The sequence below is a fragment of the Caretta caretta genome, chromosome 1 (assembly GCF_965140235.1).
Source record: "Caretta caretta isolate rCarCar2 chromosome 1, rCarCar1.hap1, whole genome shotgun sequence".
In the NCBI taxonomy this organism is placed as follows: Eukaryota; Metazoa; Chordata; order Testudines; family Cheloniidae; genus Caretta; species Caretta caretta.
This window is the reverse complement of record NC_134206.1, coordinates 251,906,618-251,934,558: the sequence shown is the minus strand read 5'-3', so window position 1 is coordinate 251,934,558 and position 27,941 is coordinate 251,906,618. Positions and strand designations below refer to the sequence as shown.

The window sequence follows — 27,941 nt, the reverse complement described above, 5'->3', positions numbered from 1 at the left end:
AGGGACGTGATCGTCCCCCTCTATTCGACGTTGGTGAGGCCTCATCTGGAGTACTGTGTCCAGTTTTGGGCCCCACACTACAAGAAGGATGTGGATAAATTGGAGAGAGTCCAGCGAAGGGCAACAAAAATGATTAGGGGTCTGGAACACATGACTTATGAGGAGAGGCTGAGGGAACTGGGATTGTTTAGTCTGCAGAAGAGAAGAATGAGGGGGGATTTGATAGCTGCTTTCAACTACCTGAGAGGTGGTTCCAGAGAGGATGGTTCTAGACTATTCTCAGTGATAGAAGAGGACAGGACAAGGAGTAATGGTCTCAAGTTGCAGTGGGGGAGGTTTAGGTTGGATATTAGGAAAAACTTTTTCACTAGGAGAGTGGTGAAACACTGGAATGTGTTACCTAGGGAGGTGGTAGAATCTCCTTCCTTAGAAGTTTTTAAGGTCAGGCTTGACAAAGCCCTGGCTGGGATGATTTAATTGGGGATTGGTCCTGCTTTGAGCAGGGGTTAGACTAGATGACTTCCTGAGGTCCCTTCCAACCCTGATATTCTATGATTCTATGATTCTACTGGTTGTGAGGGTCATATTATATAATCAGAGAGTAACTGAAGCTACACATAGCATTGTATTGGTTACATATGACTACTTAATTCTGTGCAAATCTTTTGTCGCAGCCCTGCAGCTCTTCTCATGTACTTCCATGATACAATCATATAGATTAATAAATGTTAAGACCAGAAGGGACTATTACAATAGTCTAATTTGTTCTGTATAACACAAGCTGTAGAATTACACACAGCAATTTCTGCATCAAGCCACAACTTTTGGTTGAGCTACAACATATATTATAGAGAGTTATTCAGTTTTAACTTAAAGACTTCAAGTGTTCGAGAATCTACCATCCTTTGGTAAATTGATCCTCATTCTTAAAAATTTGCACCTTATTTCTAGTTTGAATTTGTCTAGCTTCATCTTCCAGCCATTGGATCTTTTTATGCTTCTTTTCTGCTAAAGTAAAAGACATCTATAGTCAGAAACCTTTTCAGCATACATGTACAACCTAGGGTCATCATACATATTTAGGGACACTAAATATGTAGCTACATAAATATAGTAAAAGTATCTGTTCCTAAAATCTATCCAGCTCCCTCTAGTTGTTTTGGAAGTGTTAACAGCTTTTAAAGTGACCTCTTATTCCTCTTTATCAATGTTAATTGATCCATGTAAGTACATCTGTAGTTGTAATCCAGTCATCCTTTTAAATTCACACACAATATACCCTGGCCTCACTCCATTGCCTGCTCCAGTCATGAATATCCCCCGTTCCCCACCCACCCATATTCTCCCACTGAAAAAAATGAGATCTTAACTTTCTAATTGTTTGCCCTTCTTTCTAGTTCTCCTGACCTCCCTCCCCAGTCCCCACTAATTCTTCTTAAGAGCATGTGCTCTTCCCCCTTTGCCTCTACAAATTCTCTTTACACCCTCATTTCTTCTCGGTCTGAATTCCCTCCAATTCTTCTACCCCTCATAAAGTGCTTTTCTAGCAGTTCCCTACAATTCTCCTTCATCCCCATTTCTCTCCATCTACAGATATATACTCTCACCAGTTAGACTAGGGCCAGTTAGACAGGCAGAACTGCAGGGTCACAATGCATGGATGAGATGATGGTATTTGGAGGAAGGATTTAGGTTTATTAGGAACTGGGGAACCTTTTGGAAAAGTAGGAGCCTATGCAGGAAGGATAGGCTCCACCTAAACCAAAACAGAACCAGGCTGCTGGCATATTAAATTAGAAAGGAGGAGGAGTTTTTAAACTAAGGGCTGTGGGAAAGCTGACAGGTGCAGAGGAGCACATGGTTTGGACAGAGACACCCCTTTGGGAAGGATTTATTAAAGAGGATACTCTATATCTTAGTAAAGAGGAGAATACAAGTTGATAAAGTACAGGTAGGAACTGAAGAGAAACAATCAAATGAAAAAGAGTCCCTGTCAATTACATCACATGAAGGCAGACAACTAAATTTTGACAGATTTTATAGGTGTTTATATACAAATGCTAGAAGTCTAAATAATAAGGTGGGGGAACTTGAGTGCTTGGTATTAAATGAGGATATGATTATAACAGGCAAATTGGTTGAAACTATAGTAAAGAATAGAATTATCAGACACATGGGTGAATATGATATGTTGGGGAAGAGCCAACATGGCTTTTGTAAAGGGAAATCATGCCTCACCAATCTATTATAATTCTTTGAGGGTGTCAACAAGCTTGTGGGCAAGGGAAATCCAATGGCTATAGTGTACTTGGACTTTCAGAAAGCCTATGACAAGGTCCATCACCAAAGGGTCTTAAGCAAAGTAAGCAGTCATGGGGTAAGAGGGAAGGTCCTCTCATGGATCAGTAACTGATTAAAAGATAGGAAACAAAGGGTATGAATAAATAGTCAGTTTTCACAGTGGAGAAAGGGTCCCTCAAGGATCTGTACTGGGATCAGTGCTTTCAACATATTCATAAATGTTCTCGAAAAAGGGGTAAACAGTGAAGTGGCAAAGTTTTCAGATGGTACAAAATGACACAAGATAGTTAAGTCCAAAGCTGGCTGCAAAGAGTTACAAAGGGATCTCACTAAACTGGGTTACTGGGCAAGAAAATGGCAGATGAAATTCAGTGTTGATAAATGCAAAGTAATGCACGTTAGAAAACATAATCCCAACTATGCATACAAAATGATGGGGTCTAATTTAGCTGTTACCATTCAAGAAAGAGATCCTGGAATCATCATGGATAGTTCTCTGATAACATCTGCTCAGTGTGCAGCAGCAGTCAAAAAAGCCAACAGAATGTTAGGAACCATTAGGAAAGGGATAGAAAATACCATAGTACCTCTCTACAAATCTATTGGATGCCCACGCTTTGAATAGTGTGTGCAGTTCTGGGTGCCCCATCTCAAAGAAGATATATTAGAATTGGAAAAGATACAGAGAAGGGCAACAAAAATGATTAGGGATATGGAACAGTTTCCATATGAGACAAGATTAAAAAGATGGGGACTGTTCATTTTAGAAAAGAGGTGACTAGGGAGGAAAGGGTGGAATATGACTGAGGTCTATAAAATCATGAATGGCGTGGAAAAAGGGCATAAGGAAGTGTTATTTACTCCCTTCACATAACACAAGAACCAGAGGTCACCCAATGAAATTAATAGGCAGCAGGTTTATAACAAACATAAGGAAGTACTCCTGCATACAACGCACAGTCAACTCATTGCCACAGGATGTTGTGAAGGTCAAAAGTATAAGTGGGTTCACAGAAGAATTTCATAAGTTCATTGACGATAGGTCCATCAATGGCTATTAGCCCACATGGTCAGGGACACAACCCCATGCTCTGGGTGTCCCCAAATCTCTGTTTGCCAGAAGCTGGGACTGAATGACAGGGGATTGGTTACTCATCAATTACCCTGTTCTGTTCTTTCCCTCTGAAGCATGGGGGCACTGGTCACTGTTGGAAGACAGGATACTGGGCTAGATGGCCCATGGGTCTGGCCCAGTATGGCTGTTCTTATGTTCACCACTGCTGTTAACTCTCCATGCTTTGTTCAGAAGATTATCAAACCAACATGCCAAAGCCTAATGTTTATATCAAAATTTTAAAAAAATAATTGTATCAATCTCAATAAGTATTTATTTTCTTGGCAAACAGCTGAGGTCAAAAGAGGCAAATCTGAACATACAATGACTGAACTAATCATGTTAGACAAAGTAGACATTTAATATGATACATGCTGTTGTAAGATTCAAGCGAATATAAAAAAAAAAAGCGTGGAAGGGGAGACATAGACATAATAACTAAACTCACTCAGCTTCCTAAATAGTTTGCACACATTCAGAAAGTTCAAGTTAGTTACATTTTGTACTTGCATGTTTATTTACACAGAGAAGGAATGACAAATTAAAGAGCTTCATCTCACACTCTAACCTCGGGTAATGTTCCTGGTATGGTAGGATTGGACCCAAATGTGTAGTACCAGAGACAGTCTGCTGTCTTTTCTATTATATTAAAGTCTGTATGTTACAAGAAATGTCAACAAAAACAAAACACTGATAAACCGAATCCTGCACCCCTTAGCCAGGCAAACTCCCACTGACTTCGATAATTGGACCCATTATTGGTATAATGTTATGGCTTCACTCAAGTTTCTTGTAATACAACCTTTCTATCATTAAAAATTAACTTCAGTTAGAGTTTTGCTTGCTAGGGAATGTAGTATTGGAGCCACTATCAAAAGTGATTGCCTTACCACCCCCAATATTACTAAACAATATATAGGGCCTGATTTTGATCTTACCTACATTGATGTAAATCAGGATTAACTATCAAAGTCAATTGATTTACTCTGGGGTAAAAATCAGTGTGAGATCAGAATCAAGCCTGTTCTTTTCATAGCCATCTAGATTATTCTACCCTGGAGCTACTTCCTCATGATTTCATGTTAATGTCAGACAGGTCAGGTCAACATTGTTAATGCCCTTTACAAACCAGTTTTCTCTCCATACATATTTGTGTTTATAGTTACCAGGGGCAAATCAAGGCCTTGTGGGACTGGGTACAGATCCCATGGATCTGTCTGGGACAAAACCTGCAGTGACATAAATGATGGTGTAAGTTGGTCAGTGAACAGGTGTAAATGGTAAAGCAATGTGACTTGCATTAACTTTGTACTGAGTGCACGTATTCTGTATCTAAATTTAATTTCCTCTACACTAATAAAGCGTGAGGCTGCTGAGTGGAGACAGAGAGTGGTATTTTAAACATGTAAATTATAACTACTTAAGAGAACGTAAAAAATACATTTGTTATTTACAACTGAATATGAAATTGCTGCCCCTTTAAAAATGCAGCTTCTAGAATTATGAGGAAAAGAACTGTAAATAAATTTTAAAAAGTTTAATCCCTGATGAACCCCTTCCTGGTATGGTAGCTCTCCCAGTGAGTGTCACTGCCAGCAATGAAATGGGTACCTGAAAATCCTGACTCTGTATATCAAGGAGTTAATTTAAATGCTTAAGGATTAGTACCTTCACTAGCATTCACAGGTCCCAGCTTCCATGTCATGTGGGCGTACAAATCCAGTATGATATTTACTTATAAAATATCACTAATGAGAAGTATTGGTTTATAAAGCTAGCACTAGCGGCAGGCGGTTGAACACCCTCCAACTTGTATTTCATGTACATCCATCTGAAAGCAAGTCTGAGTAGTGGAGTATAGGTACATATGAGCTCTGTGATTTGAAAACTCAGAGCCAAACCCTTCCATTTTTCCATGCACAGACATGCCAGTGAAGTCAATGAGAGTCACATGAGGATCAATGCCAGGATATGGCCTGTGATGTCAAACAAGCAACAGGCCAGATTCTGATCTTGGTAACAGAGGTGTGAATCTGAAGTAACTCCTGTAATTGATATAATGGAGATCAGAATCTGACCTAACAATTGCTGCTTGTACGGTCAATGAAAGTTTCTCATTCACCACAATGGGCACAAAATTAGGCCAGCACTGAACCTCTCTTTTCTGATAATCACACCCATGGGGGGTGTGTGTGTGTGTATTACATTTTAAAAGAAAAATATATATTGAGAGAAGAGTTGTGAGCTTTAAGATATTTCTAACTATTAAAAAGACAAATTAATGTGATACATGTCTAGCCGTTAGCATGCTGCAGCTCAGGGTCATTGTTATACATGTAATTATTATAAGTGATCCAGTCATCGGAACACTGGTATTCTTGATTGTACTGAAGATACTGACAATAAACTGTTTCTTTTCCCGGGAAGTAACATGGGGAGAGTCTTTGTAAAACAGCTGCACTGAACTGATATGTCAGCTTCCTTCGGATTTTAATGATTTCCCCTGTTCTTCCATAGTTCCTCAATGCTCTGGCCATTTTCTGGTATGTCATGACCTTGCGGTTTCCCTTTCTTTCCCCCCACAGCTCTGCAAGTTTCTCCTTATTTTTGGAAACAAACTGGAAGACACCATGGGGTTTATCCACCCACTGGATGCAGTTTGCCATATCTGGGTCACACAGAGACTCATGAAGATATTCAAACAGGCGAAGCTTTTTTCTCCCTATCAAAAAATAAAATGCAAATGGTCAGAGCATAACTCAGATCCATTTTGAAAGGTGGGCAGCTGCCCTTTCCCTGGAAGGAGACTTAAAGGTAAAGTCTAGGTCAAGGTAGTACCCAGTCACAGATTAAAAGGCCAGTATAACTGGAGCAGTAGAAGACCAGCAACAGATTTAATGGGGCTATGGTTGTGAGATATAGACAGACTGTGGCAATAGGGATTTGATCATTACTAGATTGATAGTGGGGTATATGGTGACTATAAGAAACATTTGGCACTTTGGTAGCTGGCCTCAAAAGTGGCAAATCTAACAAGATATTTAGACAGTCTTCTAATGAATGCTTGGGGGAGCCCATAGTCAAGGTAATATTGGAACCAATGCCATGGAGCAATGCAGGAAAGAGGTTCTGAATGGAACAGGTCAGAATATTAGGCAAAAGGGGTGGTTGTTGTTGCTGAAATATGGTGTTTTGTCAAAGCCAAAACAATTTGGATTCAACAAATCGATTCTGACCAACTGGGAAAGTTTCTGAGGTCCAGGGTGGACTTGCTGGTCAATTCGAGAGAAAGATCTGATTCAAAACCCTGACCTTTTTGATCACAAAATGGGCATTTGACACAATTCCATTTCACAAAAATGTTTGAAAGCTTTTGTTTTCATTCCAAGGTGGAACTAAAACAAATTTTAATGCCTCAAAAGTTGTCATGAAACAGAATTGTCATCCTCCAGCCACCTCTAGTTCTGGAGACTTAAGGTAGATTACTAGGAAACAGGCATAAATCCAGGGCTTTAAAGTTGCTTTTCTCTGAAGTGTTTCTAGTTCCATGCTCAGAGTCAGCTAGACAGGGGATGAGAAGCCAGTGTAAAGAAGTGGGACTTAGGGCAGGTCTACAATAAAAGCGCTACGTTGATTCAGCTGTAGCGCGTCTGGTGAAGATGCTCTCTGCCGACGGGGGAGCGCTCTCCTTGAGAGGCAGGAGCTATGTTGTTGGGAGAGTGTCTACAGCCAACATAGCACCAGCGTGGACAGCACTTAGGTGGCTGTCACTTGAGTCGCTCGGGGGGGGGTGGTGGTGTCTTTTTCACACCCCTGAGCGACATATCGACTAAAGTGGTAATGTAGATCTGGCCTTAATTTTATTGAACACAGGGGAACAATCTGGGGAAGGGAGCGTCCTTGCAGAAGTTCCACTTCAACCAAAGTGGAAGCAGACTGCTGGCACCTAAAGCTAATATGATTTGGGGGGATTGTTTTAAACTAGGAGGGGGGAAGCTGACAATTGCCCAGAAGCACTTATTCCAGACCAAGACATCTGCTAGGGATGACAGTAACCCTGCATCTGGTAAAAAAGAATAGGACAGCTGAACTGGAGGAGGAACCACTTGAGCTCAGAGGTACTTTCCAGAAAAGTAACAGGATGTCAGACTAAGGAGTTAAATAAAAATAGGCATGCAGCTATGTAGCCTATAGGACCCATATTATCTAAACAATATTATTAACCTCCCTAAAATCAGGCCACAGTGAGAAATAAATACTCTGCTACTATGATGAAAAGTTTAAAAGCAAAAATAAGTGAACTAGAATGCCTGGCAATGGAAGAGGGCCCGGGACATAATAGGCATTTCTGAAACTTGGTAGAATGACAAAAGTCAAGGGGCCCCGGCTAGAAATTATACAGGAAGCTGTAGCAGTAGCACTATAATTAACAGATTCCATATAATAAAGTTAAAAGTTTGGAGTGGAAAATCTGTATGGCTACAAATCCCAAGTCAGAAGAATACAAATATACTAGTAGGGTGTATAGTTCTGGACTCTTGAACAGCAGAAGGCCATTGAGTTCACAGGGTTGAAAGAGATCAAACAGGCAACTAAGTCTAATAAAAGAATAATAACTAAATGTATCTTCAACTAACAACATGTAAAATGGTCAAGTATTGCATTAGGATAAGTTTTAGAGAGGCAATATTTTCATATTTTTAATGTTTGCTTCTTGGAATAGTGATCTCTAGTGCACGCAGGAGGGGAGAGGCTATTATTGACTTAGTCCCAAAGAGTTTATTCAAGAAGTAACTATAGTTGAACCCCTAGGTCATAGTGACCAACGTATAATCAAGTTTAACATCGGTCAGCAAGGGAGCATAACAAAAGCTAGCACTCTGAGACTAAATATTAGAAAGGGAGATTTCAAACACAACAGAAAAGGGAAACTACTCAAGAAGACCCTCAAGTCAAAAAATGAGCTTTTCATCTCAGCATGAAGGCTGCTTAAGTCTACCATAACAGAGTCACAGAAGGCATGCTTACCCCGAGACAAAAACAAGCAGAAAGGCAAGTAAAACAGAGTGGTTAAATTGCAAGATGCATGAGGTAATTCGAGCCAAACCAGATGTCCTTCAGAAAATGGAAATCCAACTCTAGTAAAGTCAATAGAATGGAGCATAAACTATGGTAGGTAAAATTCACAATGGAATTTAGGAAAGCTAAAAGGGAATTTGAAGAGCAAAGAGACAAAGACACAAAATAAATTAAAATTTTATTTAGGTATATCAAAAGCTTACCAGGGAATTGATGAGTCTGCTGGACCACAGGGAATAAAAGAAGCAAAGAAAGCAGATAAGTGGACATTTGCAGAGAGCTAAATGATTTCTTTGCACTGGTCTTCACCACAGATGATTTACCTTTTTTCAGGTAAGGAGGGGATATTATCAGAGACTGAGACATCAAAAGATGTATCTATTCTTGGAAAATGACAATATTCTGGTGGAGTAACATTTTGATGTAGAGCATTCTATAAATCACTCAGATGGCTAGATTATTCCAGTCTTTTTGCTATCTGTCTGCAGACCTCAGATCAGAATTAAGCCCTCTGGGAGTTGTATTCCAGTAAATATTACATCAAAAGATTAATTACATTTCTCCTGATAATAGTATAGGAAAGAACTGAGGAAATAATAAAAGAAGCATGATTCACCACTTCTAAAAGAAGGATTTGGAGATAACACAATGTTCACAGATAGCAGAGTTCTTTCTACACACCTTTCCCTCCTTTTTGCTGGCTAGCAGTAGTATGCATCACTTGGTTTTCTGGAATATTCGACAGAGTGTGGTAAACAGTTCCTTCAGAATATAAATCTGTTGCACTATTCTTCAAGAAATTAAGACAACAAAGCGTTACTACCAGAAAACACCATGTGAGAAAAAGAAAACTTGAAAAGAACTGGCTCACTGGATAGCCTAAGGAATCCTACCATTCATCACATGACACACAGGAGATTTCCGCCCACCACTACTGTGTGTAGTACATAGTGTTAATAAAGAGAACTGTCAAACTAGGGGTTGATTACCATCCCATGGGGAAACAAGGTAAGTGAGGTAATATATTTTATTGGACCAACTTCTGTTGGTGAGAGAGACAAGCTTTCAAACCACACAGAGCTCTTTTTCAAGTCCAGGAAAGATATTCCTAGCGTCATGTCTAAATAACATATTTTTATAGCAAAAGTAGTTAGCACATATTCTAAGGGACATTGAAGCTAGAGTGATCTGTTAACACCCTCTGCAGTCATAGGACAAAAAGGGTAGTTAGTGGGTTACAGATTGTTGTAATAAGCCATAAATCCAGTGTCTCTGTTCAGTCCATGATTTTTAGGCTATGTCTACACTACAGGTTATATCGGTGTAACTTACGTCACTCAGGGGGATGAATAAATCACTCCCACCCCCCCCGCACCTCATAAATTACACCAACATAGGAACTGGTGTGGGCAGCGCTAAGTCCCGGGGGCTGGAGTAGTTAAGCCAACAGGAGAGCTTAGAGTGGCTACATTAGAGAGATTTAATTACCTCTTACTGCATTGATGCAGCTGCGCTGCTGTAAACTCTCTTGTGTAGCCATGCCCTTAGTGTCTAGCAAAGTTATGAATTTAAGCTCCCAGGCTCATCGTTTGAAAGTGTTGGACAGGTTCCCTTTGAGGATGAGCTACACGTGACTCTCATCAGGGCTTCCCACTGTGGAGGGGACTTTGTGGGGAAGGCAATGCAGCCTAGGGCCTAGCAGCATACTAAGAAGCAGACCATGGAGTAAGGGAGATGTTTTCTATCAGTACTTGGAAGACCACTCATTAAAAAAATGGAGAATGGGTAGAGTTGTACCAAGAGCCCCCACCCTGCCCTCTGCCACCTTCCCCACTCTAAAATTAGGCTGGTGGTGAGGCAACCACATGCACAGTACTTGGCAATCTTGCTTTCCTTCTTACAAGTCAAGTCAAGAGAATAAGTCAGTCACAAGAATCATTTAAAAACATCCTAAAATGGGGAGAGACTGGACACTGGAGTTTGTTCTTCTCAGCCTGCTGTCCAAATACTATAAAGGTGACCTGTCCCCACCTTACTGGTAGTTTTGTCTGTTAGTTTGCAGAGCTCCAGTGATTCACATTAATCGATGAACCACTGTGCAAAAGACTAAGAATTACATCTCCATCAGTACCCTTTGATCTCCTCTAGCCAATGGTGTCAAATAGTTAATCTTGGTGCTAAAGTGAAACACACTGTGCAAAGATTTTCCCATGCAGCTTAATCTGAATTACTCCTGACCAGGCAGGCGCAGAGTTTCTAATCTGCCAGGGGGGTTTCCCCCAGCTCTGCCCAGGGCCCATCCTCACTCCACCCCTTCACCCAATGCCCCATCCTCACCCTGCTTCTTCCCACCCCTACTCCGCCCCCTCCTCGCCTCTTCCCTGCCTCTTTACGCCCCTGCCTTGCCTCTTCCCGCCCAGTTCCATCCCCTCCCCGAAGCGTGCTGCGCCCTCACTCCTCCCCCCGCCCTCCCAGAGCCTCCTGACACCGCGAAACATCTGATCCGTGGCAGGCAGTAGGTGCTGGAAGGGAGGGGGAGGTGCTGATTGGTGGGGCCCTCCGACAGACTGGAGGAGCTGGGGGGAGGGAGAGGCATTAATAGGAGGGATGCCGATGGGTGCTAAGCACCCACCATTTTTTTCCTGTGGGTGCTCCAGGGCTGGAGCACCCATGGAATCGGTGCCTCTGAGGCTGGATTTTTGGCAGAATGTGAAATATGAACTGCCAGCTTTCATTCTTATGGCTGCTTGCTACACTATGTGATTTACTTACTATTACATTTCTCCAATTGTATACTGGTTCCTCTGTAGGTGGTGCTGCAGAGTAGTTTGGACTTGCTCGGAGATGAGGATGGTGGTTGATTAGGGCCAGGCAATTTTTATAATCTACTTGAAAATTTGGAAAAAAGAATGAGTGATAAAAGGGAAGAAAAGGAAATAATTTTTTTTAAAATCACCTAAATCTTCCTTCCGGGTCTACCATTTTACCTTGTCCTTCTTTGTCTGCCTTCTAGGTTATAAATTCTCCAGAGCAGGGACTCTCTTCATATGGGTGGCTTATCCAGCACCAAGCATATAGTACTCATATACTAACATTAATAATAATAATAATAATTAATAATAATAATAATAATGTCACTAGGTTATTGGGTTATTTAGTTTGATGGAAAACAGAATTCATGAAAAGAGGCTCATTGATCAATATAAAATAGTTTGGATAATAAAGAAAAGGCCCATGCTCACCAAATATAATGATGAAAGCAGGGAACATCATAGAAAACTAAAACAAATATTAGAATTGTTAGAAAGGAAAAGAATACTTTGTACACTTTCTATGCAGATGTCCATCAGTACAAGCAAGTGGAATGAAATAATAAATAGAATTCTGTAAGCATGATTTTAGGCAGTTCCATCCTGTTGATCTGAAAATCTTCATAATGAGGGACCTACAGAATGTTATGAATCTAAATGAAATACAGGGAAAATATTCCTGTGGTGTGAGCACCTGCAATGCCAAAAAGAATTTACACTGAAATAACTAAATTTCTCAGAATGTTTAAAGATAGCATAAGGCGGGGTGGCCAACCTGAGCCTGAGAAGGAGCCAGAATTTACCAATGTCATTGCCAGATAGCCACTGTAATATGTCAGCAGCCCCCCATTAGCTCCCCCTGCCCTGCTTCCAGTGCCTCCTGCCCACCGGCAGCCCTGTCGATCAGCGCCTCCCCCTCCTTCCCCGCACCTCCCTATCAGCTGTTTCATGGTGTGCAGGAGGCTCTGGGACGGAGGGGGGAGGAGCGAGGGCTTGGCAGGCTCAGAGGAGGGGGCGGGAAAGGGTGGAGTGGAGTGGGGGCGGGCCTGTGGCAGAGCCAGGGGTTGAGCAGTGAGCACCCCCTGGCCAACTGGAAAGTTGGAGCCCGTAACTATAAACTATTGTCCAAACAAAGCAGTTTAAGATTTTTTGTGTGTAAAAAATTAAAAATGATTAAGTATAATGGAAAATAATTCTTTTTACCTGGTGAATACTGAATCTCACCATCAGAATGTTGCTGTAACACCTCCAAGGCATCTTCAAAGGCTTGACCCAATATGTCTTGGTCAGAATAATTCTGTAAGAACAATAGGTCTTTTCTGCTTGAAATCAACAAAGAACATCTTTGATCCTTCAAATTCCAGTTACTTGGAAAATCCCAAATAAATAGAACAACAGAATAGATTTTGCATAGAATAAACCATCCTGGAAGAATATACATTTTGCAGATACTGACAGCCTGATCCTGTAACCCTTATACATATGACTAGTTTCTGGTCCTTTGAGAAATTTCTTTGAGATCAATAGGACTATTAATGTGAGTATAAAATTACTCATGAGTGCAAATGTTTCCAGTGTCTTTAATTTGCAGCAAAAGTTTACAAAATTGTTGGATTGTTTTATAGTCTTTAATAGGAAGATTTATATATGTAATATAATATGACTTATTAAAACTAAAGTTATGAAACAATAACATAGATGTGGCTTAACATGTGACACGCAAGTTAGGAACTGCAGGCTACAATATTGTAAAGAAGCATATAGGAAACCACACTGTGGAATTTTACAAAACCACTTTTTGCCTTTGTATGGCAGTTCGGTATTTTATTCAAAGTAGGGATAACAATAATTTTGCAAACTATGCAAACTCCTAAGTGTTTTCTATTTGTAAATTGGAAGCTGTTCTTAAATGAAAAATAAGAATAAAGGGACTGCTGACTTACCATTATTTCGATACCAAAGCTGCAATCCTGTTTAAAAGGAAACAATATTATTTTCAGGTATTTCAACATCACTAAAATTACTTCAGTAGAATTACTCCAGATTATTAACAGTGCAACTCAGAACAGAATGTGGTTAAATATTTATGGAATTTACATCATTATTGATAAAAACCTATCTATATTTAGAAAGTGCACTTTGATTGAAATTTTTAATATAATTAATATTAAATTAGTTACAACATTGATTTTAGAGATTTGTCTTGGATTTTGTATTAAAAATTCCACACAATTTCTCAATATTAAGATTTCATGGAAGCACCATGTTACTTTCATTAAAACTATTAGTTCTGACATTATTACCTCACATATCGAACCTCTATATATGAACATTTTAGAGAAATTTTAAAGTGAATATATATTGCTATTGGCATTAAATCTTGATTACCTTAACCGCTTAATTTCCCAAAGATTATTGCCCTGACTCAACTGCAGGTATTTAAGTCTTTCTGGTTTTCAGACGTCACTGAAAACAAGAATAGTTCCCCCCCCTCCATAATTTATCATATAAATATGTATGCATATACATAGCCCTCCAGAGTAATTGTCAGTCCCTCAAGCAAATTAGGTTGTTTTATAAACAGTGGTGATAGATTAATTTTTAATCAGCCGAACACAGAATATATGTGATGTGCAGTATTATGTACAGATGGTTCCTTAGCATTTCTTTTGGCACATATATGCAGTTTTATATAATTAGTTTTTGCTACCTCTCTGAAATATGCCCTGTAATTTTTTTCAGTTTTAAGTGTAATATTAAAATTATCTTAAAAATTCAATCAAGCTATATTTTACCTCATTAAAGGTTTGATCCTGCCCCATTGAAAACAGTGGAAGTTTTGGCACTGACTTCAATGGAAGTAGAATTAAGCTCGATAAGAGAATCTGGATGAGGTATTTAAATATAAACAAGAAACAAATACTTTGTTCCTAACTGACCATAAAGATTTGACATGTTAAATACACTCCTGTAAACAAGTAGCAGTATATTTTAAAATATATATCAAGGTACTATCTAATTTTATAAATGTCTTTTAAACCCTTCCTGACTAAATTGTTTGTTACCATATATGTGGTTCTGAAAGTCTAAACAAAAAGAGTGAAATCCCAGCCCAACAACGTCAATGGTTGTTTTGCCATTGACTTCACTGAGATCAGGATTTCTCCTCAATGTAACAGACACAGGACTGACCAAGTTGCTCTTTGGTATAAAGCTATTGATTTTGATTTCAGAGGTAACTGAAGACAGATTTTGGCCCAGGTATTTGTTGCATTCTGAGCTTTAGAATTTCATTTAAAGGCTTGATTCTGCATTGCTGAAATCCATCGGAGTTCATATTTAAAACCAGCATTCCTGGCATTTCAATTAACATACATTTCTTAAAATGGAGCTGTTTTATCCCACCAAAACTCCAGACTAGTAAGTGGTAAAGTTGATTACACAGCTACAGTAATTGATGGCTTACATAGCCTAACAAGGTAAAATATTGGTAACCACTGAAAGACTGTACCATTTGCAGAGCTGAAAACAGAGAAAGAGAGAGAAAAATAATCTGAACACTTACCTAGGATAGAAACTTCATGTACAACACAAAGAACCAGTTTTATAAATAATGAAGGACTGAATTATTACAGCAATAGGCTGGCAGAAAGGTTCCATTAAATAGCTGAATTTGGGGAAGTGCTTCAACTAGGGGTTTTTGTTTTGTTTTTGAGCAAAGGTGCAGCACAGTGCCATCATAGTTTATAATTTTGTGTAGGTCAGTAGATAGAATGACTATGTGCTGCATAATGTTTTTTCCAAAATAGTAGCAATTTATTCTGGAATAAAGTGTTTAAACTACTGCTTAAAATATGCAAAATTATAAGCAAATAAAATTGATTCTGTGTGACTGTGGAACAGCCTGTAAAATTGTCATGAAAATGTTACAGCCCAAATACAAAATTTGCTTACCTTCCTTTTGCCATGATGATTGGGGTGGGGTGTTGGAGTGGAGAGAGAAGTGAATAGTGTCCCAGCCATACTGGAAGAAAGACAGGAGGCAATGGATGTGGTTTAATTAGCCCACAACCTTATTCACTTAAAATACCTGATAATAAATTATACAGCGCTGGTCATAATTTCCTTAATTGGTTCCCCCAATTTGGGATGGCTGCTCTCAGCCCTCCCCCTTCCCAACCTGGTCCCAGCCAGCCCGTTGCTGGGACCTTGCTGCCATCCCCTTGTATGAGGTTTGAGGGGTCTGGAAAAGGAGGGGGGGTTGGCTCCCTGTTGTACCAGATGTTAGGAGAACTGAACCCCCTTTCCCCAGCTTCCTTAAGGGAGGCTTTTCTCTAAATCCTCATCCAATCTATTTTGTCTGATAACCTTCCGTAACTTGTACCTGTACTCGACACCTGTCACAGCAATGTGCCAACAATTAGCTTGGCTGTCTCCCCCACTGTCCACCAGATTCACCAATATTTACAGATTCCTTCCCTACTATCAGACAAAAATACATCTGCTCCCCAGTCAGATGGGTTTATCCCCATCCATCCTGAATAACTGGTGCCCAAAAAGATATGTGCAGATGAGTAATTACGAGTTCCTTTGGATCACACATGAATTTATACATCTCCCAATTTATGTGCCTCCTGGCCTTATCATGAAGGCTTTGTGGCTCCATGCCATACCCTCCTCTGCCACATTTCAGACCAAATAATTGTCATAATAACCCAGAAAAAAAATCCTGGATCTGCCCTGAATCCCTCTTAACTTTGATTATCAAATCAACCTGCTGACATGCTCCTAAATCATTTGTGAGGTGAAATATAATCATGCCTGGGCCCAGATCCACAAAGGTATTTAGGCTCCTAACTTCCACTGATTTCAATGGAAGTTAGGAGCCTAAATACATTTGTGGATCTAGGCCCTGGTGTCTGTAGTCATGGTAACACATTTTACTCATCCATCAATCTTCCCTGAGAGGGTGACCTTCTAGGATTTTGCTAGTAGAATTTTGGAAGGCTGTTATAGAATCAATAAACCACAGTTAATACAGGCTTCTAATACATTCTTGATTTTTCTTATTTCAGAGTACATTCATATCTAACAATTGTGCCCAACTACCTTTCCCCAACAATGGGCCAGATCCTCAGCTGGTATACATCATCATAGTTACATTGCTTTCAATGCAGTTATGCCAATTTACACCAGCTGATGATCTGGCCCAATGTATAAATTAGGAAGAAGCTTCTAAGATATAGAAAGAGCTAAATCAAAATTCTTGCTCTGTACAGTCCAGAGCTCCTGATTTTGGGGAAAGTTCCTCTTCTCACCAGGATCTAGGTAACTAACTTTTCAAAAGCAGCCCCATCTATTTTGGCATGTTTTCCAAAATGACCTCAATTGCATGCCATGCAGTGCTGTAAAATAGTATTCACACAGATGAGCCAAGCACCATCTTTAACAAGTTCAATATAAAGCTCACATAAATAGAATGACTGTCAATTAGTAATACTACACATGACTCTGAACTGTGAGTATAACTGATTTGCGGACAAAAGTACCTGTGGGTGCCAAATACAAGGGCAATTTTGCAAAACTAGGCCCTAAACCTTCAGGATATCTGACATTTTTTCCTAGAAAAATACAGTACAGTAAAAGTTCAGTGTTTGGTGTTTTAAACCTAGAGTTTCATTTTACAAATGATTCTGATCTGACATGTATTTTCAAAGGAAAATGAACTGCAAGAAATGTTTGTAAAATTGTGAATCATAACTCAGGGTGTGATGTGGGACTAAAGCTGATTAAGCAACTAGTTTCCTGTTCATCTGCTCAACTTTACGAAGTAGTTACACTTACAGTTTTGCTCTGTAATGTGAGACTAAAAAAGTTCTATAGTTTACCCCTTTCTTGCAACAGAGACATAGTGACAAATCTTTTCAATTGTATCAGATTTTTAAAATAAGAATGGGCTCCAAAATATGGAGAAGAAATTTGCCATGTTTGTACGTGTTTATATAGCATTAATCCAAAATACTACAAGCAGATTCTGACCTCAGTTATAGCAGAGTAAACTCAGAAAAAACAATGTTTAAGTTAATGAGATTAGACTGGTGTAACTGACGTCAGAATCTGGCCCCGTGGGTGCTGGAACAATTTGTATAGTGGGGGTGCTGAGAGCCATTGAATCAAACTGTAAACCCTGTATATGATGGAAGCCACTTCAAATTGGGGGGGGGTGCGGCAGAACCCCCAGCACCTCTAGTTCCAGCACCGATGCCCCAAGTTCTTGCTGTGTTCTTATCAGCTAGAAGTGCTTGTTGACAGATAGGTGATGCATTATTGCCCGAAATATCATGACCTGCACTTGTGTCTAAGTCTGCATTCAGGTTGCCACCGGCTAGGTGGCAGGACATTGCGCACAAGGACACGACCAAGCTGGGCTTAATAGAGGAACAAGCTATGGACAGGAATGAAAGGCGATGCTGTAGTGCTCTCTATATCTGTAAAGATGCTTTGGGATGAACAGATTATTGACAAAGAGCCAGCATTTCTGTGCTTCTATAACTGTCATTGTATTAGGTATAAATGCTCATGTGAATATGGTAATTGTTGTTATCCTATAATATATCTATATCTCCATTTTACATGTGCCTTCACATAGAACCTGCCTGGAGTGCACATCAGATAACAGAATGTGCTTTCAATCTTTGCAAGTCTAAGACCCTTTGAAAACAAAAACTTGTAAAATACAGGACTGGTGGGAAAATTGTAAATTCGAAGGATGACTTCTTTCTTTTGCATCACTGAGAAAATGATACTAGAACAGCCTTAGGTTTTCTAAAGTCTCTTGTTCTATGGAGGTAAATATTTAAGGCCATTATTTCAAATATAAGTGCTCAAGTTGCACTTGAAAAATATGCTTGTGTGAATACTGAGAGGTGACTAGGTGTGCAAAATATATAGTTGCACATGGAAAACAGGTACTTGCATGCACAAGATGGGAATTGCCTGCACAATGTCCTGAGTGGCAATTGAAGCGGCATATTTTGCGTGTGAAATTATCTGTTTGCACCCAGGCACGTACCCATTGTATAAACAACTTAGATGCCTATTTTTTGAAAATTAGGCCCTTAAAGCTCTCCTCAGGTTTGCTAATAACAATTAATAATAATGCTTAGCACTTGCCTAGTGCTTTTTATTACTATATCTCAATGTGGTTTACAAAGGTGGGTAAACAACATTATTCCCATTTTACAGATGAGGTAAATGAGTTATATAGAGAGAAAATTAACTGCCCAAGGAAGAGCTGGGCACAGCATTCAATTATCCTGACTTCCAGTTCTAGATCCTGTCTACTGGATCACAGTGCCTCACTCTGTGCCAAATTCTCTCTCCCCTTGGTTTCTGATGGTAAAACTATCACACTGGTTATACACTGCAAAAAAAATCCATGTCAGCAAGTCTCAGAGCCTGGATCAACTGACTCAGGCTTGGGGGGCTTGCGCTACATGGTTAAAAATAGCAGTGAAGATGTTTCCACTCTGGTTGGGCTCTGAGACCTACCCCCCTCGCAGGGTTTCAGAAAACTGGGCTCCAGCCTGAGCAGGAACATCTACACTGCTATGTTTAACCCTGTAGCACGAGCCCTGCAAGCCTGAGTCAGTTGATCCTGGCTTTGAGACTCGATACCACAGGGTTTCTTTGTAGACGTACCCTTTGTCTCCTAATGTTGATGGAGTTCTCCTCAGAGTGAATTGAGGGGATATATGCAGAACTAGCTGTCTTTATGGAGAAACAAGTATTGTTCTTTTTAGAGTTGGGATCTTGTTGTCCCCACCTCTGGCTGAGGAGATCTGGCTACCATCAGCCTCCCCAACAAATCTCTGCTATGGCTGAACCTGGCAGTACATGTCAACCACCTCGTGTATTTTGTGTACAAAGGAACTGAATGTGTCAGTTACGGTTTTTGCATCAGATGGGAAGAGTGGATTCCACTAATGAGTCTGAAAATGAGAACAAGCTATTCAAATCTTAGTGTCTCAAATGACTTATGAGCCTGATATATTGATTCAAAATTTGAATGTCAATTAGAAATAGAGACACCATAAACCTCTAGTCTTCTATTTCCTCTTTATTTTAAAAACATACTTCCAACAATAGATTCATTGTTTAGGTTTCTGAAGCCACTGTAGCCTTTGCTTGGCTGTAAAACTTAATTCATACAGGTAGTGTATAAAAAGTGTTCTTCCCCGCAATCTTTCCAAATGCTGCCTCTAACATACGTTAAATATATTATTAAATTTTTTTTGTATGACGATAGCTCTTAGAAGCCCCAGTGGAAAGGGGGCCTGACTGTGGAAATTGTTCTGTCATGGGGTGGTGGTTTGCCCCCTGTGGAATGCCCACAAACCTAGTGGCTCTTCAGGGACCTTTGAGTGGCTGAGGCCACTCACACAGAGGCCCTGTGTCTCTATCCCTGCTCTGGCCCTCAGCAGGCTCCACTATGCCAGTTTCCTGGCCATGTAGCTCCACTGAAGCTTTGCTACCAGAAATCCCATTGGTTGTAGCTGCCCTCAGGGCTCCACAGTAAAGGCAATACAATGCCTGCCTCTAGGCGGGTGAGGGATGATATGCATTTAATCTTCCTGGCCTGTTCCCAGCTTTCCAGTCTCCACCTGCTTCCACTGTGTAGAATAGATCCTGTTGCACCCTTTTCCAGGTCCAGAAGGGGCTGAGGACTTTGGAACAAGGTGTCAAATCCCTTCTCTGTATGCAAGAGGAGGGATATACACATACCCTCCTCTATATGAAGAATAGGGAATGATCTGGGCATGATTACTTAATACCAAATCAGTTTGTTATTCGAACTTTAAATTAGCAAACCCAGGAGCTCTCTCCTGTTGTCATAGTGCGGCTACACAGGAGACCTTACAGGGACACAGCTGCACCAGTACAGCTGTTCCACTGTAAAGTCTCGAGTGTAGACGGAGCCTAAAAAATGTCCAGCCTCATTGTAATCAATAAAAAAAAATAGGACCAGATTCTGAGCTGGTGTAAATAGCTTCATTGAAGCCAGTGAAGCTCTGCTGTTTTACACCAGTTGAAGTTCTGGCCCATATAATTTATCATCTAACATTACTTACAATGGGGCAAGGGAAAAAATTGCTGTACTGGCATACATTTTTGCAGATTCTTTCTTGACTTCCTGGCTTGTGTTTCTTTGGCTATACTAGAAAATATTAAAATTTTGTGATCATGGTAAAAGGTATTTTTGGTTTTAATCCTTCTCAGAACTCTATCCCAATTACTTATAGGTCAAATATTTGTTTTAAAAGGTCAGACAAACCATTTTGTTTAAATAAGGGAAAGTGAAAAGTATTTTCCATTGTTAAAGAAGGTTCAAATTTCACATCGAAATCTCTTCTAATAAGGTACACAGAGGATTAGCTCCATCAGACTCCTCATTTAAACCTTGTATATGAAAGATGGAGGCCCCAGATTTATTTTCTAGACCAGACCTTCCAATATATAGCAATGTTATTTTGGATTATAGTTCTGGAGAGGGTCCTATAAATCTGCACATTAGTTTTCATTTTTATATTGCTCTTTAAAGACAGTTAGCAATCCTTCTCTGTTTGCTTTACAAATTCTTGTAATTTCTAAATCTAAGGTAAAATGTCATCGACTTTTTGATCCATTGTTTTGATCAAGTTATGCAGTTTATTTGTATCCTGCCAAGATGTACGTAACTTTAATTGACTCATGTGTTTGAAGTTATGCATATGCTTTAGTGCTTTCATGGTTTGTGGTTTTAGAGCCCAATCCTGCAAAGATTTAACCACTTGCTTAATTTTACACGTATGAATAGTCCTATTGAAATCAATAGAACTAATCACATGCATAAAGTTAAGCATGTGCCTAAATCCTTGCAAGATATAGCCCTTAATCTGTAATTACTTCTCCTACAGAACTCATTAAACTACATCTAGCAGGTGAGGAAGAGGATAAGATCTTAGAGGGGGAACCTACATTGACTTTCTCTCCAATTCCCCTCATTGAGGTCGAACAAACTGGTCTAGTTGCCCCTGCTAGTAGGCCTTCTTGGGAGGCTTCTCCCTTGGCCCCATATAACCCAAGGGAATGTCTTCTACTGGGAAGTCCCCACAAACCGGAAAAACAGAAACCACAGCAACAGCACAAGGAACAGCTTTAATCAAGGCAAGTGTATAGAAAAAAAATTGAGTTACACATTTTCTTTTTCTTAAAAAATGCTGACTACATGGATTAATAAATAGATTTAATAAGTGCCAGTTCTTCAAATCAACATGGGATTAGTAAATCAATTAATTAATATCTCAATTAAAAATACACCTCCCTACACAAATTTTCTCAATTCCTAAAGGGATCATGATTGACCTCTACACGAGGTGAAATTTACCTTTGTGCAGAAGACTAGCATAAGGCCTAGGCACAATTTATGTTTGACTTGAACTCTCAGAAGAGGGTTGAAGTGGTGCAGAGAGTTGCGGCTGGCCCTCTGCACATGGGTGAATTTCACCCGTATGAAGAACAAAAGGGAAATAGAACAAAGTGAATTCTGTACTTATGGGCTACTGCTAGTTAAAAATTTTCCATTGAAAAAAAATGTAATGGAAAATTGGGTTGTTCACTAACTTAAAATTTACATGAAAAGTGTACTTGAAAATTTGTCGTCACAAAACCAGAAAATCAAAAATGTTTAGCCAACGCCCCAAATATTTAGGTTTTGGCCAATTTTCTTTCCAATTTTTGGTGGCTAAAAATCAAAATAATTTTAGTTTTTAAGCTTTCAAAACAGAGCTGAAATGTTCCACAGGGAGAAATTTTCCAAATGGCTTAGTATAAGCCTGATGTTGATCAAGGCTTGGTTCCCTGTAGACTAGGGAAAGGTTACTACAGGTCAATTGGAGCACCTGCAGTCAATTAAGGCCCAGTCAGACAAGGGAAAAAGGAGAGATGACTAGAATTTGGAGAAGTATTGCTGTGAACTGAAATTTCCAGCTGGCTCTGTTAAAGAGATTTAAGTCTTAAGTAAGTAAAAAAGTACCACCATAAACGCTGTGGCTCTAATCCTGCAATTTACAGTATTCAGGCAGACTGCTGTTCCCAGTGGAGTCCAGTTGAAATGAAGACTTCCTAGCTTTTCTGAATGAGTTTTCAACACAGGGACAGATTCTGATATCCTTGCTCAAGTTGCTTAATTCCTTAGTCCAGTGGTTTTCAAACTGCAGGTCGCGACCCAGTACTGTGTCTCAGAATGTAAGGCACTGGGTCGCAGCGGCTTTGGTCAGCACCGCTGACCAGGCCATTAAAAGCCCCATTGGTAGTGCTGCCTGGCTAAGGCAGACTAGTCCTTACCTGTTCGGACATCGTGCTGTGTCCCAGAAGCAGCCAGCAGGCAGGTCCGGCTCCTAGGCGGGGGGGGCCATGGGGCTCTGCATGCTGCCCCCGCCCCGAGCACCAGCTCCGCACTCCCATTGGTCACGAACTGGCAGAGCCGCTTGTGCACCTCCGCGTAGGAGCCAGACCTGCTGCTGGCCACTTCCAGGGCGCAGCTTGGTCCGTGGTGCCAGGACAGGCAGGAAGCCTGCCTTAGCACCCCCGCTGCGCCACTGACCAGGAGCTGCCCAAGGTAAGCCTGTGCCTCAACCCCACGCCCCAGCCCTGATCCCCTCAAACCTGGAGCCCCTTCCTGCACCCCAAACCCCTCATCCCTGGCCCCAGCCCAGAGCCTGCACCCCCAGCCCAGAGCTCTGATCCCCTCCCGCACCCCAACCCTCTGCCCCAGCCCAGAGCCCCTTCCCACAAGCTGAACCCCTCATTCCTGGCCCCACCCCACAGCCCTCACCCCTGGAGCCCAAACCTCCGCCCCAGCGCTGAGCCCCTCCCACATCCCAAACCCCTCATCTCCAGCTCTGTTGGATCACAGGCATCAACAATTTTCTTCAACTGCGTCACCAGAAAAAAAGTTTGAAAACCACTGCCTTAGTCCATGAGTGGACTCATTGAAGTCAAGGAGACCATGCATAGAGTAAGTTGGTAAAAAATGACAATCAAATGCTCTGTGTTAAGATAATTAAAAGAACTGAAACTACCTAAATACAAATATCATTAGATCATATTGGACCGTTAGTTGTCTTCTTTACTTAAAAAAGAGATGCCTGTCATTACTGGGAATAGGGTGGCCACAGCAATGAGAAGTGTATGAGCGGAGGTTAGTGACAGAACTGTAGCCAAGAGTTCTGAATTTTGAGGAGGCACTGAAAAGTGCAGGAGGAGCAAAGGTAATAAAAAAATATGGAGTAGGTCTATTTTACCTATCACAGGAAATACTGGTATTTAAAAAAATCTGGCACAAATAATGGGGTTTTGTGCTTTGATGATACAAACATTTGTGTGGTGTGATACAGCAGGGCCAGAGTGGAGTGGGAGAGTGGTCCCGTATTTTGCCAAAGCAGGTGCCAATCCCTGATCAGTTTAACATAAGGCAAGTCGTATCAGATTCTCTAGGGTTGCTTTCAAGGTCTCCAGAAACATTGGAAGCCAGTTTGTCATCCACCATCCGATGGTCGCTTGACGATGTCATTATCATAAGCAGATGCTGCTGAAGTTTCTCGAGGGGAGGTATATAAGCTCTAGGTTGATCAAGGCTTGGTTCCCTCTAAACTAGGGAAAGGTTACTACAGGTCAATTGGAGCACCTGTAGCCAATTAAGGCCCAGTCAGACAAGGGAAAAAAGAGAGATGACTAGAGTTTGGAGGAGTATTGCTGTGAACTGAAAGACCAGAGGACTAGAGAAAGGGAGACCTTGCCCAAGCAGAGCAGGGAGACTCCCCCTAGCATTGAGGACAAAGGGTAACCCTACCCAAGGGGGAAGAGGGTAAGAAGCCTGCGGACCTGAAGAGACTGAGACTGAGTAGGGAGTGGACCCTTACCCGCTACCCTCCTCTCCTGCCTTCCTGGGGCACTAGCGGAGCTCTTGGCACCCAAGAACAGGGGCATGGGGTGGTGTCCCAACCTACCCCACCAAGGAAAAGCATGGGACCCACCACAGTAGCATCAGCTGTTTGCCACAATGGACATAAACTGCTTATGTTTTGCAAATGTTTCCCTTATCATCAGGGAAGTGCTGAGGAAGCATTTAGAGTTGGGGAATTTTTATAAACTGGTGTTAAAGAATGTTCAATTCCATATCTCAATAGCGAAGTAGGAGATGTGTCAGTAATCTCTATACTGATTTCATGTTATTCAACTATATATTTATAGGTTTCAGAGGAACAGCCGTGTTAGTCTGTATTCGCAAAAAGAAAAGGAGTACTTGTGGCACCTTAGAGACTAACCAATTGATTTGAGCATGAGCTTCATCACATCTGATGAAGTGAGCTGTGGCTCACGAAAGCTCATGCTCAAATAAATTGGTTAGTCTCTAAGGTGCCACAAGTACTCCTTTTCTTTTTATATATTTATAGTTATTTGATGGACAACTTTGATTTATGTTTTTTTTTAATTTTATGTGAAATTATTTTCCTGGTTTGGCTTTTGCATGGCCTCACTCACCTCAACTTCATTTTAAGGTGCAAAAAACGCCATAATCAGAAGTTCCCTTATGTAATGGTTGACTGAGAAAAAAGGAATCAGGACAAAAAACTAGGAAGTTTGGGGTGGATGAATTGCCCCCATCTCTTCACTCACCATCCACACAAGATGAAATAGTCAAATATACTTTTAAAAAGTCTAATATTTCCTTAAAGAGAGGGACATAAAATTGTGGGGTTTTTTCACTGAATTAAGCTGTAATGCAAGAAAACTGACAGTTATGCCACACCTTAGGGTTTATACAATGCAAACATTATGGAATTCCCCAACCCCCATCTAAAAACCGATCTCATAATTTCTCCTTTCACATTCCCAAGGTGGATTTGATAATGCTAGGATTTAATGCTAGGAAATAAATTTTTGACAGTAATGATGAATCAGACAAAAACAAAATAACAACTCATTAGTGAATAATATTTTTGATGTGACCACTTTAAAAGTGTACATTATTGAATATTTTAGTTTTTGTAAGAAAACAGGGAGAGAAGAAAAAATTGTTTAAAATAGGCATTTAGTCATTGTCCATGGCTGCCCTACAAGATCTTACCAACTGTGCTATTAATCATTAACCAATTCAACTATTTCACTTTATGAAATACAAAAATCTACAGTAAAATCATGAAGTCTAAAGTGACAAAACATGGAATGCCCCAGTGATGTAAAGCCATTAAGCATGTTCATAAGCCCCTTCCTATCCAGGAAAGCACTCTTAACTTTAAATATGTGCTGAAAGTTAAGCTTATGCTTAAGTGCTTTTCTGAATCAGGACGTAATATTGCCATTCTGTAATGAATCATCCCCTTGTACAGCATTATGTATTTAATCACGTACTGTGGTGGCTAATTAGAATTATTTTTTTCAATATTCAAACACCCAAAAGGGTGCCAGGCATCTCACAGAAACAAATATAAATGAGGTCCTTGTGCCAGAGAGCTTGCAATGTAAATTTTACGTGACATAACAAGGAGAGTCATGAATAACAGGCCTGGCAGTCTCCAAACCAGACTGTATGTTTCCTTACTTTTCTCAGTTTAAACCAGACAATTCACATAATTTTGTGCAAGGTCTGTTCTGGGGCTGATCCTGAATCTCTTGTGTTGTGTGTGCAGGAGGAATGCAGGGCCCACCAAGTTAAGTGAAGCAGAACAGAACCACTAGTTTTTTTCCCAGTGCCTCTGATATGGCATTAGATATCAGTCTCCTTTTACACCGCCGCCCCATGCTTTGTCAGTGGATTATAAAATAATTAATTAACAGGCTGATGACCTGTATTTCTTGTTCCATCTCAAAAGTCAGTTTTAATAGCTGCATTATACGGATGTTAAAAAGGCTTTCCAGTGGAAATGCCAAAAGACTCTGAAATAATTGTTTGGGCAGAAATTTTCCACACTAAATGATTGTCTCAGGCTGAATAATTTTAGAAAGCTTCAGCCAAAATGGTTCAAACATTTGTAAGAATGAGATTAGGGAAAAATATGTTTTTTTGCCCAGGTTAAAACAAAACAAAACGGTAGGACCATTTCTTTGATTTGTCCCTTGTGTGTAGGTATTATGACACAATCTTTAATTATATGACTACATACTATATTTTCTGCAGGACCCCTGCTTCATTTGATGTACCTGCTCTGAGGATGAATCAGGATGAAGCCTGTTGTCCATAGGACCTTCTAACTCATTGGAAGATGTGTAGTGAATGAGGCAGGTGACTGCAGATTGAGAAAGGATGGTCTCATGGGTAAGGCAGTTGAATGGAGAAATGGATTCTATCCCTGCCTCTGCCATAGAGTTTCTGTGTGATCCTGGGCAAGTCCCTTTAACCAAATTTTTCACAGGTGGCCACTGACTGTATGTTCCTCATTTTTCTGCTCAACTTGCAACCGTGGAATCTGATTTGCAGAAGTGCATAGCACTCACAGCTGCAACTGAAATCAATGGAGCTGTGCTTTGAACATGTAAAGCGTATACAATGTTGCATAGTCTGAAAAATCAGGTCAAATTAGGCACTCAAAATTAGTGGATACTCTTTACCTTAATCTCTCTGTATCTCAATTCTCCATCTGTAAAATGGGGATAATACCAGCCCTCATCTCATAAGGATGTTGCAAAGAAAAATCAATTGTGAAATTAACTAAATAAATTAAATGTTTGTGAAGCACTGAGATATTGTAGCAAAACACATAGGAAAGCCCAGGAGGAGATTAATAATTCTGCATTCAAAGCAGGGTTTGAGTAACATGCGGTAAATAAGGCTTGGGCCACACATTAAACTGGGGATAAAATAAAACATCGAAGAGCTGCTCAGTAAAATGAGCACTGTCCATCCTGTGCACTGAATGAGGTGGGGTCCTGTGGAACAAATAGTATGTGATGTAATTAAAGATAGTATCATAATACATAAGCACAAGGAGCCAAGTTAAGATTGCGTAGGCAACCTTACTTTTGGCATGTCCTATCTTTTGATTGATTCACTTTGCAAACTTAATGTTCTTTTAGCCTCATTTTTCATGTTTAAATTATGTGTAAAGAAGGCATGAAAGGTTGATGTTTTGGGGGGAGAGTTGATAGAGGGAAGATGGGGTTGTTTTGTTTTAAAGGTTCCTTTCCACTTGTTTTTGACCTTAGAAATACATTGTGGATTAAAGAAAAGGAGTACTTGTGGCACCTTAGAGACGTAACAAAAAGAACTTTTCTCTCTCATGTTTGTTAAGAATAATACGTGTATTAATCAAAACAAACATTAACAAAAATGTCAATAGTTTAATTAAAAATTCCTTCGCCTCTCAATTTCTCAGTTTCCCAACTCTTGTCTCTCTTAATTTCATAATTTCACACATTCTCTAATTTCACACATAAAGGGAAAATAAATTAAAAGGGAAATTAAATAGATTAAAAGGGAAAATAAATTAAAAATAAATTTCACTCATTCTCTAGTTTTACTCATGCTCTAGTTTCACACATAAAAGCATAAAGAGAAAATAAATTAAAACAAATGTCATCAACTTTGAGTGAAAATC

At 40.1% G+C, this 27,941-nt stretch overlaps 1 protein-coding gene across 1 annotated transcript; it reads right to left on the bottom strand.

The window, feature by feature from the left end:
* Positions 1–3,799: 3,799 nt before the first annotated feature.
* On the bottom strand, positions 3,800–22,701 carry SPIC (Spi-C transcription factor). The gene is made up of 6 exons (XM_075125886.1): positions 22,690–22,701; positions 13,248–13,274; positions 12,508–12,601; positions 11,267–11,379; positions 9,176–9,284; positions 3,800–6,137 (listed from the first exon to the last, which is right to left on the bottom strand). Exons 1-6 carry the CDS (start codon positions 22,699–22,701, stop codon positions 5,710–5,712), a joined length of 783 nt encoding a protein of 260 aa, XP_074981987.1. The 3' UTR covers positions 3,800–5,709.
* Between the last annotated feature and the right edge of the window lie 5,240 nt (positions 22,702–27,941).

What these genes read in the sequence shown, in the direction of transcription:
- SPIC (XM_075125886.1), bottom strand. An exon ending in TGAGATTCAGTATTCACCAG is followed by an intron (nt 11,380 to 12,507) that starts GTAAAAAGAATT and finishes ATTTTCAAGTAG; the next exon opens with ATTATAAAAATTGCCTGGCC. An exon ending in ACAATTGGAGAAATGTAATA is followed by an intron (nt 9,285 to 11,266) that starts GTAAGTAAATCA and finishes AATTTCTTGAAG; the next exon opens with AATAGTGCAACAGATTTATA.